The following is an 18,469-nucleotide window of genomic DNA, read 5'->3' on the forward strand; positions in this document are numbered from 1 at the left end:
GAGAGACCCAAATTCTTAATGATTTAAATAAGATTCATTTCTTTTTTAAGAAAAACGAAGTTAAGGGGTATCTGGCTGGCTCAGTCAGGGGAGTGTGTAACTCTTGATCTCCCGGTTGTGAGTTCGAGCCCCACATGGGTGTAGAGATTACTTAAAGTTAAATATTTAAAGAAAAGAAAAGTAAAAGGAAGTTACGAAGTTTATTTCTCTCTTATATAATAATCTAAAAGCAAACAGTCCAGGCCCAACATGCTGAGCCTGCTATACAAAGTCACCCAGGGGCCTAAGCGCCTTCTATCTTATTATTCTGCCCTCTTACCACCTGGAGGAAAGTAGGGAAGGAGGGCGGGTCCCCTTGCCCTTAATGTCATGGGCCAGAATTTGTACACTTCACTGTCACTCTTATTTCGTTGGCCAGAACTTAGGCCCACAGCCCTACCTTGCTGCAGTGGAGGCTATAAAATGGATATATATTCTGTGCCACTTTGTGTCCTTATTACAAATTAGACCATCAGGAAAGCACTAACAATGTCTTTCAGAAATGTCCTTGGCCATGATCCCCATTCAAGCATAAGCTGCCTCAGTTTTCCCTTCATTAAAGGAGAAGAGGGATCATTTGATTCACCACAAACTAAGACTCAGCCCATGTATATTTACTTTGAGTCCTAGGCCCCTGTAGAAATCCCACCACAAGACAAGAGGTGCGTTTACCTCTCGGGAATTCTGGATCAGGGACATGTCCCCCATGTCCACACACACAGCAGCCCCTCGGGGACTTGGCTCTCAGAGTGGTGGGCTTTGTCTTGGCAAAATCAGAGTTGGTCCTGAGAGGGATAAAGCTCCTCACTGTCACTGTCATCAGCAGCATCCACTGATGTTTATTAAGCCACCAGAGTGCTAGGGATGGAAGTTCAGAGACACAAGAGGTGGTCTTGCTGGGAAGACCAGGAACACCTGCCAGGGATGAGAACAAAGACTAAGGAACACATCCGAAGGGGCTGGTGGGAGCCCCAGGTATTTGGGGAGAGGAAGGGAGCCACCACGCACCGAGAGGGACAGAGAAGCTGGACCAGGGGACGTGGTAAGGGCTCACATCGGCTGGACGAGTCACAGACCCGGCGGTAGGAAGTAAAGCTGGAGAGGTGAGAAGGACTGAGAGGCTGAGGAGTTTGGACTCGATCCCGTAGCCAAACAGGTGTTCACTAAAGCTAGGCTGGCCCCACCCTCCCAACGTGCCAAAACTCAACTCCAAACAAAATTCTCTCGCCTGCCTCTGGCCGTGAAGAGGTCTCCAACTGATCTCTGGCTTTAGGAGGAGATGTCACTGATACGAAATACCAGTGAGAGAAAGGGCGTCAGGCCCCCCTGCCCCGAAGAGCACTTGGTGACCCGCAGTCACTCCCTCTCCTGTACATTTGAGGGCCCGCAGGCCTGGGAAGAAGCAGGGGTATCTCTCTGGCTGTAGCCCCCAGAGGCTCAAAGGACAGTCTAGGTGACTCTGTCCCTCAGCATCTGACACAGCCATCTAGCCACAGGCGCGGGACAAGGGAGACAGTCCCTGAGACTGTATCGGGGCATCAGCTCCATTTACTATAAGAAGTAATTATGTCATAGAGGTGCCTGGGTGGCTCGGGCAGTTAAGCATCTGACTTCAGCTCAGGTCACGATTTCATGGTTTGTGAGTTCGAGCCCCGCATCAGCCCCGCATCAGGCTCTGTGCTGACAGCTCCGAGCCTGGAGCCTGCTTCAGATTCTGTGTCTTCCTCTCTCTCTGTACCTTCCCTGCTCACTTTGTCTCTCTCTAAAAAGTAAACATTAAAAAAATTTTTTTAAATAAAAAAAATATATCATAAATGACAAATGTGAAGAAACCTAATATCAAAACAAGTAAAAGGAGTGCTCTGGCTGAAGCAGAATTGGGGACCTCAGGGCCCTGCTGACCTGCCTCTCAGTCTCCAGAGCTGCCCCCTGAGAAACCTTCTAGAACCCCTGGGGCTCTGGGAAGTCCAGTTTAGAGTCTACTGGGCCACAGGAATGTGACAAAATTGTACAGAAGTCTCATATTAGAAATGCCTTCAAAACATGCGGGGAGATTGAGCCCAGAGGAGAGGAGTTGGAGGGGGGCGGGTGGGTAGGGTTTCTACGCTGAAGCAAAACTAACACTGTGGCAGATAAACCTGGAACCTTCCGAGTGATCCTGCTAGCAGTGTATGCATGGCTCATCTCAAGTCCGGACAGAGTGGGGGAGCCTGGGGCTCTGCCCAGGACCCAGGCTGTCAGAAAGGTGTCGCCATCTTTAACACGCAGCTTTCAAGGTCCCCCTGGACACCCACTTTTGGTCGAAGCCAGGGGAAGAGAGAGCAGAGGCTCTTGCAAGAGATCTTTATGCATGTGGCCTGAAAGTGGGGTATACACGTCACTTCCACGCCCCCAAAGGCCCCCATCACACAACCACAACAAACTGCAGGGGATGCTGGGAGATGTGGGCCAGCGTGTGCCAGGTGGGGGTGGGGGGGTGGGGCTTGCACAGGACCCGGCTGCTGCTGCCTTGAATTGTGAGGGAACCAATCATGGGGAAGAGAGAACATGCCGACACGTGGGAACCACAGAGGGCAGAGCTAGGCTTAGGGGCGGAGGTTAACGGGGGGCAGCTTTGGGTTAGATATAAGGAGGCTCTAATATTTGGGCTTCCAGAAGTGTGTGGGCACATGCTAGAAGACGAGCTGTCAGGGAGAGGAAAGAGGAGACTGATTCTTAGTAGAGTCCATGGAGTGGCCCTTTCCAGCTTCAGGGTTTGCTGGGTGCTTATCAGTAACAGTGACGATGGTGACGAAGCCTGCCCCTGGTTAGAGCTTCAGCTCTCTCCTCTCCTTGTCAGAAGGTCCAGAGTAGTAATAGGTCGGGCCCAGAGAGGGAGGTGGCCCCAAGAGGGAGAGACTTGCCCCGCCTGGAGCCAGGCAGTACCAGAGCGGGGCTGTGCGCTGTGGTGCCCGATTCTTCCCAGAATCTGTGACGCTCTCTCAGGTCTGGCAGCCCCGACCCAGAAGCACCCCCTGAACCCCAGAGCACTTGGCGGTGATCAGGGTTGCTGTTGCATTACTGATCTTTCCGTCTAGGGTTACAGAGAAGTGCCGTGTCCTCCTGGGAAGCCAGTGACCTTCTGAATCTGTCAATTTCCTGAATCATTGGTGAATCTTCCTGCAAAGAGACCCAGGGCTGGAGTGAGGGGTAGGGTCATGGTGCTGGCTGAGGTCCTTGAGCTCAGCTGCATTTCTCCCTTACCGCGAGGGCGGTAACACGATTAGCCAAGTCATGATTTAAGTGGGGCCTCCAGCACCCAGAGGTAATGCAAACCTCCAGAGAGGTAGACCTTGCCCTGAGATAACCCAGAGCAGAGCCCACAGGGCACATGGCTGGCCCCACCCACCCCCGCTTGGGAGAAAGGACACCAGTACCTGAGTGCAGAGCTGATGCTTGGCCGGTACACACCCACACCCCCCCCACACACCCCCTGACTGGCCGCCGGTATCTCGATGTACTTTCATGCTGGTTGGCAACGAGCCACTCCCCAAGGCTTCTGAGTGTCCCTGCCTATCCAGGTTCCAGCTGCCTCGGATCTCCCCTTGATCTAGTCCCTAGTCCCCAGAAGGGCTGCAGCCTGGTGGCTAAATATTTTTAATATCAAGCCTGCCTGCCCTTGTTTGTCAAACCTCCAGGGGCAATAGGTCATAGAAGGACTGGACTCAGGAGCCCTGGTCCTGTCCCACCTGCCACACTTTCTCAGTGACCTTTCTCAGTGGAGGCTTGTCACTGCTGGCACCTGGGAGCCATAGGCTCCTCTGTCCACCCCAGCAGCATGCAACCCCCACCACATGGGAGTGGGCGTAGAGATACCTCAGCTCCCCCCGACACCACAAGTGGAGCCACCTCTGAAATGTGTCCCACGCTGTCTCCTAGAGGATCCCTCCCACAGCGGAACCGAGCCCCAGGTGACCACAGGAGGAACCTGCTCAAGAGCACACCTTGTCGGGGCTTCTTTCCCACTCCCCTACCAGGGCTTCCGGGATCACTACCGCTGAACTACCTACATACATCCCCACCCCTGTCTCTGGAGAAATCCACCCTAAGGCAGAGTTCTCGCCCCAGGCCTTCTCTAACCAGCAGTGACTTTAGGAAGTCGCTTTACCCCTCTGGGCCTCTGTTGATTTCATTTGTGAAGTCAAAAATCAGTCTCTGCTCTGAACTTGTCACTGGATCGTGGTGAGGATCACAAGAAAGAAAATGGCTAAAAACCTTTTTACAAAAGGGAAAGTACAAAAACAAATGTCAGAGAAGAGTCGCATTCTCTGCGGGCAGGGCAATGAGTGACCTTCGTGTCCTGTTTTGCTCCCCACAGCCATTGACTTTCTAGAGAAGATCCTGACCTTTAACCCCATGGATCGCCTAACAGCAGAGATGGGGCTGCAGCATCCCTACATGAGCCCATACTCGTGCCCCGAGGACGAGCCCACCTCACAGCACCCCTTCCGCATCGAAGATGAGATCGACGACATCCTGCTGATGGCCGCCAACCAGAGCCAGCTCTCCAACTGGGACAGGTGCAGTTCCAGAAGCCTCCAGCCCTGAAGCCTAGAATCCACGCTCTCATACTCCCATTTCTGTTTGGCTCCCGTGATGCGCCATGACCTTTCCCTCTGTCTCCCAAGCTCTAGAGCCCACGGGTGCTTTCTCCAACTTAGCCTCCTGCCTTCTCTCCTGTCCCCAGGTGTTCCCAGTAGATGAGCATGTGTGGGTCGGGGACCTTCCTTAGTGCAATACGGCCTCCACCCCTTCCCCGCCCCCCCCCCCCCCCCCCCCCCGGATATACTGGACACAGGGCTCCATACAGTGTTCTGCAAGCATTTAAGGAGCATCCATCACTGGAGCTCACTTCTAGCGGAATGGGAATCTGCCCTAGCAAAGTAGGCTGCACCAGTGCACGGCAGGGCAACCATGGAAAACTTACTACTACACAACACTTTCGCGTGGCTCACATCATTTGCACCTCCTGACAAATGCCATGAAGGGACATGCCATTATTATTAGTGCCCACTGACATATGATGAAGTGACAGCCCAGAGAGGTTAGAGATGAGCGTCTTGCCACACAGCTAATAGCTACCTCGTGTGGGGCCTCCTTGGTCTGCCTCTGGGTCAACACTGCTGAGCCATCACAGGACTCCTTCCTGCCAAATTGGGCTCGCCCTCAGAATCCTCCCCAACGTCGTGTGCCCGGAAGTCACTACCAGTGAGTGATTCAGAGGAGGGTAGAACACACACATTTTTAACAATCTCTGTGCAGGCATGTTATGGTTTGTTAGGTCCCTTCCTGTTCTGACGTGGGCTCAGGCAGCTAAACATTGGGGCATCACCATCTGGTAATCCTGGGAGGGAGAGCCGAGAGCTGCTCGGTTTAGAAATAGAAGTCGAGGGCTTGCTTAGCAGCTAGGACTCCGAGGGGCCCTAAGTGGGAGCCCCGCTGCTGTGGGAATGTGACAGCTAGTTACATAAGTGACAGATGAGCTAGTTCTCCTTTTCAGTCATTTGACAGATGATCGGTTTCAGGTTAAGGAGGCACTGAGGGAGGGCCAGGGCAATGTTGCTATTTTGGGACAGGTTTGTTGGTTTGTTGTCGTGGATTGTTGTTATCAAGAGTCGCCAGCAAATAGAGATTAATGAAGACTCTTCCGACCGCTACCCCCCATGCTAGTCCCGCCCTTGACTGTGGTCCCTCAGCCCCTCCCGCTCCACTCCACAGCCTGTGAGGGCCCAGGGGGGCGCATCCCATGCTTCTCATGGCTGTGCTGCAGGGTTTCTCTGGCCACTGCCCACCAACTCGGACCGTTTCTAGACCTGACACGCTTCTGCTCCTAACTTGCCCCTAACACCCGCCTGAGGGAGAGGCGCCAATCAATGGCAGACTCCTTCCTGCAGGCCCTCCTGCTTTGTGCAGATGGCTTTACCTTTAAACACCAGCGTCCTCACCTGTAAGGCAGGGTGATAATACCAACTCCACAGAGTCGCCGTGAAGGCTTCAGAGAACCAAGGTTTGGCCCCTGGCGTGTAGCAGCCAAGGATAAGGGTCTTCACAAGCTCTTCCTCCTAGAAATCTCTGCAATTTCCAGGCCCCTGGTGCGAGGAGGCAGTGTTGTGTTCACCTCTGGGAGTGACTCCTGCCCTAATGGCGTTGCTGGGAGGGCAGGCGGGCAGTACCGGAGCCTTCCTGTGCCTCGCAAACCACATCGTGTGGACTGCTGCCATGCGTCTGCCCCTTCGCGGCCAAATCTGCCCATCCTCGGTGCGTTGGGTTTGAGCACTGGGCATCCTGTACCGTGAGCAGCTGGCCGCTGCCTCCTCTGCGCTCTCTCCCTCCACATTGTTCTGCATGGAGTACCTGGCAGGGGAAGGAGAGGGCCCGGCCTGCACACTGCCCTTCGTTTGCTCTCGGCCAGCTGACTTTGCTCGCTCTCCGTGGCTGCAGGGCAGTTGACAGAAGGCAGAATTCCAAGACCTTTGGCCTCTCCTGAGGGTGTCTGTGATCTTTCCACAGATCCCATCTGCACTGCACGGATGCAGGGTGCTGTGGGGCATCCAACCAGATCCACTGGGGCGAGAGTTCTTAGTCCTGGCTGTACCTCAGAATCGCCTGGGGACATGTTAAAACCATGCTGATGTGCGGCCCCCCCCCCCCCCCCCCCCCCGGCTAGACTTACTGAGTCAGAAATGAGGGTGTGGGGTGATTCTAATCTGAGCCGGGGCTGAGAAGCACTCATGAGGGCCCTGCTACTCAAAGTGTGGTCCCTGGACCAGCAGCATCAGCATCACCTGGGAGCTTGTTAGAACCACAGACTCTCAGGCCCCGCCTCAGGGCTACTGAATCAAGAGCTGCAATTTAATAAGGTCCCCAGGTGATCTGTGTGCACCTGTGTGCATCTGTCAGCGTGTGAGGAGCACCGCACAGGTGGATGCACTTGCAAATAGATTCCATGAGGACGGGGAATTTCTTGTTTAGTTCACTGCTGTGTCTGGCAGTGCCAGTGCCTGGCAGGTGGTAAGGTGGTGCTCCAGAAATACCTGTAGGGTACTGAATGTATACCGAAGAATACAAGGGTTAAGCCAAACAATCAGCCCCTCCACCTGAGCCCTGGAGGCTCCCCATTACCTTGTCCCATCACTCTCCTACCTCGGGAGGTGGGGCTCACAAGACTCGAGGGACAGGGAAGGAATGGAAAGGCCGCCTGTGGGTGGCAGACCGGGATGAGGGGGCTGGCTCCCTCCAGGAAGCCAACTCACCCGAGGTTGGACAATCACCATTCTGTCCGTCTGAACCTTTGCAGGTACCCTGTGAGCCTGTCATCGGACCTGGAGTGGAGGCCGGACAGGTGTCAGGACGCCAGCGAGGTACAGCGCGACCCGCGCGCGGGCTCCGCGCCGCTGGCTGAGGACGTGCAGGTGGATCCGCGCAAGGACTCGCAGAGCAGCTCCGAGCGCTTTCTGGAGCGCTCGCACTCGTCCATGGAGCGCGCCTTCGAGGCCGACTGCGGCCGCTCCTGCGACTACAAAGTGGGCTCGCCGTCCTACCTGGATAAGCTGCTGTGGCGCGACAACAAGCCGCACCACTACTCGGAGCCCAAGCTCATTCTGGACCTGTCGCACTGGAAGCAGGCGGCCGGGGCGCCCCCCAGTGCCGCGGTGGCCGCAGACGCCGGGCCACGCGAAGACGAGCCGGCCAGCCTCTTCCTGGAGATCGCGCAGTGGGTCAAGAGCACGCAGGTCGGCCCCGAGCGCGCCAGCCCACCCCCCGACAGCCCCGAGCGCCGCCTGTCTGCCTCTCCACCGGGCCACCCCGCGCCCATCGACGGGGGCGGGAGCCCCCAGTTCGACCTGGACGTGTTCATCTCCCGCGCCCTGAAGCTCTGCACCAACCCGGAGGACCTGCCAGACAATAAACTGGGTGACCTCAACGGTGGGTGCATCTCTGAGCACCCTGGCGATCTTGTGCAGACAGAGGCCTTCTCCAAAGAAAGGTGGTGAGGGGGAAAGGAGCTCCAGGCCCCCTAGAGGAGGCCCCCCCCCCGGGGAAGTGGGGCTTGGCAGGAAGGGGTTGCCTCCCTGGCACCTCCACTGCCCCTTCCAACCCTCTCTGCTGCCTTGGGGTTAGCAGAACACAGGAAGGATCCGAGGAGGGAGAAGAATGTCCATTTCTTAAACTGCCTTAATAACTAGCCTTTAACCTCTGGGAGCAGGTTTGAACAGGAGCCTAGTTTGGGGGTTGATCACTTTCCCAGCAAAGAGGGGGCCCTTCGTTTTATAAGTGGCGGTGTGTGGGGAAGAAAGGTGTCTTAAAGGGCGGTTGACAAGCCCTACCATCTGGCTGGGTTCTGAGGAATGTTGCTGGTATAGTGTTGAAATGATCTGGCCTAACAGATGAAGGACAGTGAGGCCCAGAGACACCCAGTGATGTGGTTATGATTAGGGCCTAGTCTGTGTCAGGGCAAGCCTCGAAGCCCAGTCTTCAAGCCTTGAAGCCTAGGCCACTGTCTTCCTCGGCTAGGGTTCACTCTGGCTTTCCAATCAGAAAACTTAGTCCAAGATGTTTCTTCCCTGCCCATTACCATCTGACCTATTCGGTCGTTCATTCAGAGCAATGTTTCTTATATTCCAAAATTGGAAACTGAGCCAGTTTTACCCTAGTCACCAACCATATATTTTCTGGTTCCTCGAGGACTTAAATATTCCCATCTGCCATGCCCCTGTATTTGCCTCACCCCTGTGTGATCTGAAAACCTTGTTTCAGATCAGACCAGTTTGGGGTCTGTAGGTACGAGAATTCATCTTCCGTTCCTGTGCTCACACCTCCTCCAGAACTCCCTATGCACTTTCCTGACACACGCACGGATGCAAGGTCACAGCCCCAGGTCCTAGAGGCTGTCATTCACAGGTGAGTTTGAAGACGAAAGTTCCACAAATCCCTCCAGCCACATACCCACCCACATACCCTGAACCCACCGGCAGACATATACAGAACTCCTCTCCCAGCCTACCCTGGAAACTCATGTTCTTGGCATGAATTGCTCATTTGGAGGAAACAAGGCAATGAGGTGCCTGCCATTGAGCGAATGCGTTAGGAGAGAAGATTTCACATGGGACCTATCATGTTTCATTAATACTGCCCTTGATTTTGATCATCCATTTAGCCTTGGCAAAGAGCAGGGCCTAAAGAAATGCAGGGAAAGCAAGTGGCCTTGGGGACAAGGAATCCAGAAAGGACATGAAAGGCAACGTGCCAACAGCGGAGGTCCTCAGGAGTCAGGCACCAGCATAGAGACCCCGAGACACAGGAAGGGCTTCAAAGCAACCAGGCCGCTCCTAGCGTAGGCCAGGATGAGTCTGGACGATGCCCACCCGGAGGTGTACTCCCACACGGGGCCTGGGGTGATGGTGTGCAGGCACAGCGAGCCCTCTGAGGAAGCCTAGTCCATTCCCTGGAATGCTCTGCCATTCCCGCCACTGGTATTCTGCCTCCCCCCAGGAACCCGTCCCCCAAAGTTACTCACAGGAAGTCTAGCCAGTCTGGAAGACTCCCCCGCATTGGCCTTGGTCTGTGCTCACCCTCACCTCGACAGCACCTTAAATCTATCAGCTAACTAGGAGTTGTACATTGAAACCTGCAACACGTTAGAAGCTTATATTTAAAAACAGAATTAATCACACTGACCAATTTTTAAATGGAAAAAATGTAAATACGAAGTGTTTGGGTTTCTTTCTTTCTGTTTTTGTTTTTGTTTTTTTTTTTTTTGAAAGGAAAGGAAATATACACCACTTCTCATGTGCCATTTGTCCTCAGAGAGTGGCTTTACTTTTTTTGGTAAAGGAACAAGCTGCTGACCTTGACCAGGAGTTCATAATAATTGTTATTATAGAGGAATTGTTATAACTACTCATGTTTTAAAAATATCTATTAAACTCGATCAGGATGGGCCAAATAAAGTTTTATTGGAACACAGATTCCTTTATTCATTTATGTATTCTCTCATTCATTTATATATCATCTCATCCTGTCTTGGACAGTGGGTTGATTCACTGGAGCCCGGGTGGCTTCTTCCTGCATCCCCGAGGCCAAGGTTTTGAGGGGTTGCAGTCAGAGCAGAGGGGAGCAGAGAATCTATACAGATTGGTAGTCAAAGAAGTGATTCCAGAATCACCTGGCTCAGGCCTGGTGTCCATACTGTAGATTTCAAACCATATCTCAGAGTCAACTGCAATCCCCTGACCAAGGCTGAGCCTTTTGTCCAGTCACAAAGGTGCCAACATCATGAGATTTGGGGGAGTCAACACCCAAAAATACCTGCCCAAGCCACATTTCATAGATGCCTGAGAGTCCCCCAACTGAATTTCACCCCTTTATCATACCTGTGTCAGACATTAGCCCTGATCTCATTTGTTATTCAACTATAAAATAGACAATAGAGAGATTTTTTTTTTTAATGTTTATTTTTGACAGAGAAAGGAGACAGAGCACGAATGGGAGAGGGGCAAAAGAGAGCTGGAGACACAGAATCCGAAGCAGGCTCCTGGCTCTGAGCTGTCAGCACAGAGCCCAATGCGGGGCTCGAACCCATGAACCACAAAATCATGACCTGAGCCAAGTCAGATGCTCAACCGACTGAGCCACCACAGCACCCTGACAACAGGGAGCATTTTTAGAATTTGTTTATTTCTGTTGATTTTTGACTTCCCTGAAAGGCCCTTGCATCAAAAGAACTTTCTACTGGTGAACTGCATTTGAGTCAAGAGGAGCAACCCTATTGAGGCTGTCATGGGATTCTCTCCAAAACGTCAGTGGACACTAACCATCTCCTTGCAGGGTGGATGGGAGTGAAGAGAGCACACTGGGCCGGGCCAGAGTCCTGGTTGAAATTGTATATGAGCCTTGAGTCCCAATTTAAGGTTCTGGTAGAATGTGGGAAGTAGGGTTTGAGAAGCCCCAACAGTAAACAGCACCAAAGGAAAGAAAAACTAAGAGGAAAACAGACAACTGCAGTTTATCCTTGAACAACCGGGTTTCAGCTGCACAGGTCTGCTTATATATGGATTTTTTACAGTGCAGGACTATATATCTATTGTCTCTTTCTTATGATTTTCTTAATAACATTTTCTTTTCTCTAGCTTACTTTATTATAAGAATACAGTATATAATACATACAAAATACAGAATATGTGTTCATCGACTTTATGGTATGGGTGAGGCTTCTGGACAGTAGTTAACTTTTGGGGGAGTCAATAGTCATATGCAGATTTTCAACTGTGTTGGGGGGTCGGTGCCTCTAAGACCCGTGCTCAAGGGTCAACTGGTCATCCATTCATTTGCATATTGTCTGACCCTGTCTCCTACAATGGTGTGCACAACACTTCTGACACTGAGTTTTCCACACCAGACGGTTCTCCAGTTCTCCACACCCTGACGTTGGACATGATGTTCTGCCCCTGCAGATAGCTGCTGCTTAGCTTGGGGTCTGATCCGTATAGTGAGGAAAGGGGGATGCAGCACTGGCTTCATTTCCTTCAGAAACAAATCCCGAGACAAAAAAAAGTCAAGTGCAAGGAATTGGAGGGTGGGAGGAATGATCTCAGGAGACGCTGACAGAACATTGGGGGAATGAGGGGGCAGGGAAAGGAGTCAGTAAAGGCACAGGCCACCACTGTGGGAAGGAGGAAGAGTATGAATGGCAGGCTTGTGGCTAAAAGCAAACCTCCTTTTTTTTTTTTTTTTTTTTTTTTTGGAGAGAGAGAGAGAGAAAACGAGTGGGGGAGGGGGTAGATAGAAAGAAGGAGAGAGAGAATCCCAGGCAGGTTCCAAACTGTCAGTGCAGAGCCTGATGTGGGGTTCAAACTCACAAACTATGAGATCATGACCTGAGCCGAGGTCGGACACTTAACCGACTGAGCCACCCAGGTGCCCCACAAACCTCCTTTTCAATAATTGTTTCACCTTCTGTCTCCCAGAGCTGCTAACAAGTGGACCATAAAAGGTTTACATCTTCTCCACTTTAATTCATGGGCCCAAAACTAAGAGCTTTAAAAAAATTTTTTTAATGTTTATTTGGAGAGAGAGAAAGAGAGTGAGCGAGCAAGGGAGGGGCAGAGAAAGAGACAGAATCCAAAGCAGGCCCCAGGCTCTGAGCTATCAGCACAGAGCCCAACACAGGGCTCGAACTCACGAACTGTGAGATCGTGATGTGAGCCGAAGTTGGACGTCTAACTGACTAAGCCACCCAGGCGCCCCTAAGATAGAGCTTTAAATGACTGAGAAATTCCTTTACAGAAACAAGGACATTGTGAGCCACGCTGAGTTGGTTAGTGCTGTTGGCATTTTATCAAAGTATGATTGTGGGGGTTCAAACAGCCATGATGATTGGGCCATCACTGAATTGACTTGGTTCCCTCAAATCAACCCCTGAGACAGGGATTCTTCAGCAAGTGATTGGGTGGGGGGGTGATGCCCTAGGAATAGGGGGGGTATGGGAAGCAGATCAAAGCTGAGGAAGAATGCTCAGCAAACACATGGTCTAGGTAGAGATCAGCTTCCACCAGCCCCACAGAGCTCTCTGGAGCGTGAATTGCACATGGAGTTAATCCCACCTTGAGAAAAAGTGGACAACCTTCGTGCCCCCATGTCAGCTAGTCACTGGTGGCCATTGGGGTGGGGTGGAGGAGCAGAGCCCATTCAGCCAAAGGCAGTTCTCCTAGGAGCGGCTGTGGCCACTTAGCCGCCAAAACGCACAGCTAGCTGGACAATGGGTACACTCACGTCATCTGCTGCAGGGGATCTGGCCAGGGTGCCATCTGCATTGCAGGACAGTGTGCTAGGCACCATGGGGGTTAAGAGATAGAAGGAAGACCTACCCCGCTGATTTTTGTGGCTTGGGTGGATAAATGGGGCGTGTATGTAAAACGTCTGAGGTGGAAATAAGAGACCTTCTTAGTTGCCCACCTAACGAGCCCCCCGTGGCCCACTTCCAGTCCTTTCATTATTAATTTCCTGCTGTCAACATTCCCCATGCTTCTCCACCACTGCTCCCCACCACAGAGTCCTCAAACAACTGGATTGGAGGGTCCCCAAGACCAACCTCCAGATCGATAATCCACTAGAAGGACTCACAGGACTCAGAAAAGCTGTCACACTCACAGTTATCGTTTATTACAGTGAAAAGATACAGATCAAGGGGCACCTGGGGGGCTCAGTTGGTTAAGCGTCCGACTTCGGCTCAGGTCATGATTTCATGGTGTGTGAGTTCAAGCCCCGCATCGGGCTCTGTGCTGACAGCTCAGCGCCTGGAGCCTGCTTTGGATTCTGTCTCCTCCTCTCTCTGCCCCTCCCCACTTGTGCTCTCTCTGTCTCTCAAAAATAAATAAATGTAAAAAAAAAAAAAATTCTTTTTAAAGAAAAAAAGAAAAGATACAGATCAAATCAGCCAAGAGAGAAGGTGTGTGGCCAAACTCCACGAGTGGAGTTTGCAAGATTTGAGGAGCTCCCTCCCAATGAAGTTGCATGGGGACAGGCTAATTCTCCCAGCAACCATGTGTGACAACACATGTGACGTATTGTCAACCAGCAAATCCCACCAGAGCCTTGTCACCCAGGATTTCTATTGAGGATCAGCTCAGTTGGGTAGGACCGTGTGACCAACGTGAGCTAGTAAGGGTCCAGCACCCCACCCCAGGTCGAACAACACAATGTGCCCCGGGCCTCAGCTGTACAGAAACACTCTTCTTACACAGGAGACTCCAAGGGCTCAGGAGTCACTCTCAGGAGCCAGTCAAGGGCCAGTCCTTCTGAAGACAGCCCTTCCTTTGGAATGTGCAAGGTTTGAGGAACAAGGACCTGAGAAGTTACCCCTCTACTACACGGTGAATATATTTGTGACATTGAATGTATTTGTGGCTCCTGCAATTCTGAAGTTGTGTCAGAGTTTGTTTTACGTGAACGTTACAGCAAAGCTGAAGCAACACGGCTAGGTCTAATGGAGACCTTAAGAATATGCAGCGTTATTAAAATCTAATAATAATAATAACAGGCATATGCTGAGGCAGGTGTTGGGCAATCTAACACCTGAGACGCCTTTTCTTGTTAAATCGTGGTCTACTTACAAAAGCCAAGCCTGCTGCCGGGTTTGCAAGCTAGCTAGCTAACCATTCTCTCTGTCAGCGTGGTTATTACCACCGGGGTAATTGTGCCACACTCGTGATGGACTGCTTTAGGAAGTCATTACCAGCTCCCGTGAGCTGTACTGGAGCACAGAGCCGAGGGCTCCAGAGTTCTGCGGCTGAGGGAGGTCTCTCTGGTGGTGCAGCTGCCTGAGGAAGGGCCCCACGAAGCAAGAGGCAAAACTGGGAACTGAGGACGTCAGCAGGCAGGCTGAGCCACCCCCAGCCTCGGAGATGGTTTTCAGAGGGCTCCAGACGTGAGAAGGAGGGAAAAGATCAGAGTCCTCACATGTGGGCTCCTCCCAGGTATGACTGGAGGATGTGATGTTTTCTTTCAGGTTCCAAGCTGATTAAACCAAGGTGCCCAGATGTTTGATCCAACACTATCCTAGATGTTTCTGTGAGAGTGTTTTCAGATGAGATCGGCATTTAAATCAATGGGCTTTGAGTAAAACAGATTGCCTTCATAATATAGATGGGTCTCATCCAGTGAGTTGAAGGCCTGAACAGAACAAAAGACAGACCTCCCCTGAGCTGGAAAGAATTCTGCCAGCAGAGGACCTTGGCCCTTCTCTGAGACTCTAGCCTGCAGACCCACCCTGCAGATTTCAGGTTTGTCAGCCTCCATAACTTCGTGAGTCACTTCTTGAAGATAAATCTCTCTGTGTAAATGTACACACACATCTTAGTGATTCTGTGTCTCTGGAGAACACTGATATAGGGGGTTGGGGCTTTACATGTGCCACCTCATTTTAGTCCTCACAACAACTGAGGAAACATGTCCTTAAACCCATTTTACCGATGAGGAAACTGAGGCACAGAGAAATTACGTAATGTAGCCAAGGCCAGCGTAACATAAGAGTTCAGAGCAGGGATAACAGAGCCAGGTACTTGGGCTGGGGTTCCAGCTCTCCCACGTCCTAGCTGTGTGACTTGAGGCAAGTCACTTAACTGTTCTATGCCTCAGTTTCCTCATCTGTAAAATGGGGATAATAATAATAATAATAGTAGTAGCTAACTCATAGAATCCTTATGAGGATTAGGTAAGTTAAAATATGTAAACCACTTAGACCATTACAGTGTTTGGCATGTAGAAAATGCTACATATAAGCGTGTGACAGATAACTGAAACAAACAAGATGATACCCATAGCAATGGTGGATCCACTGAACAACACTTTCAAGGTCACGTGTTCTCTGGGGTTTTCACTACTCTATGTCAAACAATGTGGAAAATCCACTTGCTCATTAGGAACAAAAACGAACAACAAAACACCAGCCCTTGGAGCATTCGCCCGGCGCACATCCTCCCTTCTCTGAGGAGTACGGCCCCACTTAGAGGGGAAGTTTCCTGCATGCAGGTTTGTGCTGTGATGACCTTCTTCCCTGACCCCCTCTATGGCGCCATAGTAGCTGGACCAGGGAGCACACCTGACTCCTGCTGAGCCAATCATACTCTTCCTCCTGGGAATTTAGATTTAAGATCCAGAGATGCCTGTCAGTCTTCGCCGTTGCTTGAACTGAGGACAAGCCAACTTTGGAACTGTGGGATGACCAGTTTAATCATGTGTTCTTAACCACAGAAGGAGAAGAATAAAGCAGGAGACAGAACTGCCCTAGTGCTGCTCAGGTTTCTCCCGTCCCAACCCGTTGAGAGAACCTGACTGCACCTGCTCCCCCTGGTTCCCATTGGCTCGCCCATGATGGTAGAATAATGCCCCTCTGTGTGCATCTTCTCTGAGTGGACCCTGTTCCTTACGACTGACAAGGGTTTTGACTCACCTACTTTCCTCTGCCCCAGCCGTGCCTAAGGGAGCCATAAACTAAACACCATACCTGACCTGTGTGTAGGGGAGACTTATTCCCTCAGCATCCATTCATACTTTGGCATAGCATTATCGTGGCTCTCTTGAAGCAAAGCTTAGAGAAACGGGAGGGAGCTGAGTAGTTTTGTGATGTGAAGGAATGTAGACAAAGCTGATATCTGGACCAGAGTTGGGTGAACCCAAACTCAAGAGAGTAATGAATGCCAGGGGGGAGGGTAAGATGTGCAGGGGCCTCAGAGGGGCTACCTCATCTCCTTCGCAGCTCTGCCTAGGGCTGACCCAACCTGGGCAGGGCAAAGGTCAGTCAAGACCGAGAGAAGTCTCTTTGGTTTAGCACATATACAGGGTCTGACATTCTTACTGGGAACAGACATTCAGAGACCAAGGACACCAAGATGTTGGTGTAATTAAACTTCCATCAAAATCTGCAAGCAGGAGCGTTTATCCAGCCAACAAACGTCCCCTGACCATAGGAAGGAGAAGAGCCACAGCTGTTTTTTACCAAATGGATCTCATTAAATTAATTGCATTACCCCTGGACAGTTCAACACTCTCAATGAGTTTTAATAAAATCAGGAGTGTTCTAGCAGAAAAAGACCATCTATTGAATCCAGTTCCTCACCCTGGAGATAAGGTTGTAGGTTCAGACAGACTAAGTGACATGGACAAGGTCACATAGCAAGCTGGTGGCTCCTGGCTCATAATCTGCTCTTCCTTCTACAACACGATGTCTTGGGACCTGAGGTGTCACTGTAGTTAGCTATCCAAAAACCGTTTCCAATACCCTTTCCCTTGTGTATCTCCCTCCCTAGAGATTGCAAACCTTACTTTCCCAACCTCCTAGAAATGATCCACAGACATGTGACCCAGTTCTGGTCAATGACAGATAAAGGGGTGTTTCCTGGGAAGCTTCTCAACACTTAGATTAAAAGGGCATGTTGAGAAGAACACCTTTTACCCTCTGCTTCCTGCTTTTGAATTTGTATGCCATGCTGGAACTGTAGCAGCCATCTTGAGCTCATGAGGCAGCAAGCCAAAGGATGAAACATCTAAGAGAGCGGACGTGACAAAGAGGGATCAAAAGAGCCTAAGTCCATGGCCATGCCATTAAGCTGCAGAACCAGTCCTAGAACTGCCTACATTCAGACTTTTTGTTAAGAAAACATAAATATCCTTAACGAATAAGCCAGTTAGTCTTCAGCTACAAGTTTTTTACTTGCAGCAGAAGGCATCCCAATGAATACCAGGATTATTTGAAGGTCCCTGATTCCTCCACTATGGTGTTTTGCTTCGTTCCTGTAACTATAGCAGTCTGGGCTCCTACAGCTCGGTAGCCTCTTGGTGAAGTGTGACTGTCCTGTTCTCTAACACCTACAGTTGGTAAACCTTTTTACACACTTGTGAACACACTGGCTGACCCCAGGGGCATATTTCTGCATAGCCTTGTGCCTTTTCTTGCTAAGAACCTGGCTTTTCCGAGAGCATTTGAGCAAAAGTTCCGAACCACAGTGAGTGTCTGAGCTCTTTGGTAGACTCTACATACAGCTGTATGTTGGCTCTCAACCCCTCCTGCCATGTGGGGAAATCCTCTTGCATTATTTATTGCGTCCTTAACCTACAGTCCTCCGGCCATCCCAGCTCTGCAGCCTATTTTTTAGGATGTTTGCTAGACACTTAGCCACATTCCCCGCTTTTCAAGTCTTCCTCCCTGGCTTTCAATATCCTCTCCTATCTCCCACCTTTCGCATTTACTGGGGATGATAGACATCCACCCAGAGAAACTCCCCCCTGCCACCCCCATTTCCTCATGATTTCTAGCTGTGTTTCTCCTTCAAAGTGCAGGGCAGGAGCAGCTCTGGTGAAAGAAGAGAAACACGAGGATGTGTTGCAGGTCCAGCCCACAGAACAACACCCTCTTCATTCTGTACTCCCGCCCTAAGCTGCTCCTTCTTTAGAATAAACATGGCTTATGGGCATCTGAGTGTCTGACTTCGGCTCAGGTCATGATCTCGCGGTTCATGAGTTGGAGCCCTACACTGGGCTCTGTGCTGATGGCTCAGAGCCTGGAGCCTGCTTCAGATTCTGTGTCTCCCTCTCTCTCTGCCCCTCCCCCACTCGCTCTGTCTCTCAAAAATAAGTAAACATTAAAAAAAGGTATATACAAAAAAAGAGGCATCCCTTTCTCAGCCACTGTTTCACTGAGGCCTTTCCTACCTGCTTCTCTTCCCATCCAAATGCACCTGCCCTACCCTTTTGAAGTTCTGATTAGTGGACATTCCCAATCTGCCCTGTCCAGTCCGGTAGCCTCTGACCACATGTGGCTACTAAACACTTGAGATGTGACTGGTTGGAATTGACATGTGCTGTAAGTGTCAAATACACACCAGATTTCAGGGAC

General features: G+C 51.1%; 1 protein-coding gene across 4 annotated transcripts in view; it reads left to right on the forward strand.

The window, feature by feature from the left end:
* Positions 1–10,046, forward strand: part of MAPK4 (mitogen-activated protein kinase 4) — a 153,659-nt gene extending 143,613 nt beyond the window's left edge. For all 4 annotated transcript variants that reach the window (XM_045456913.1, XM_045456915.1, XM_045456912.1 and 1 more), the window contains exons 5-6: positions 4,397–4,598; positions 7,376–10,046. In XM_045456913.1, coding sequence (XP_045312869.1) covers positions 4,397–4,598; positions 7,376–8,072 — 899 coding nt within the window. In that variant the 3' untranslated portion in view covers positions 8,073–10,046. The remainder of the gene's footprint in view (positions 1–4,396; positions 4,599–7,375) is intronic.
* The last annotated feature ends 8,423 nt before the right edge of the window (positions 10,047–18,469 follow it).

The sequence above is a fragment of the Leopardus geoffroyi genome, chromosome D3, assembly GCF_018350155.1.
Source record: "Leopardus geoffroyi isolate Oge1 chromosome D3, O.geoffroyi_Oge1_pat1.0, whole genome shotgun sequence".
Lineage (NCBI taxonomy): Eukaryota > Metazoa > Chordata > Mammalia > Carnivora > Felidae > Leopardus > Leopardus geoffroyi.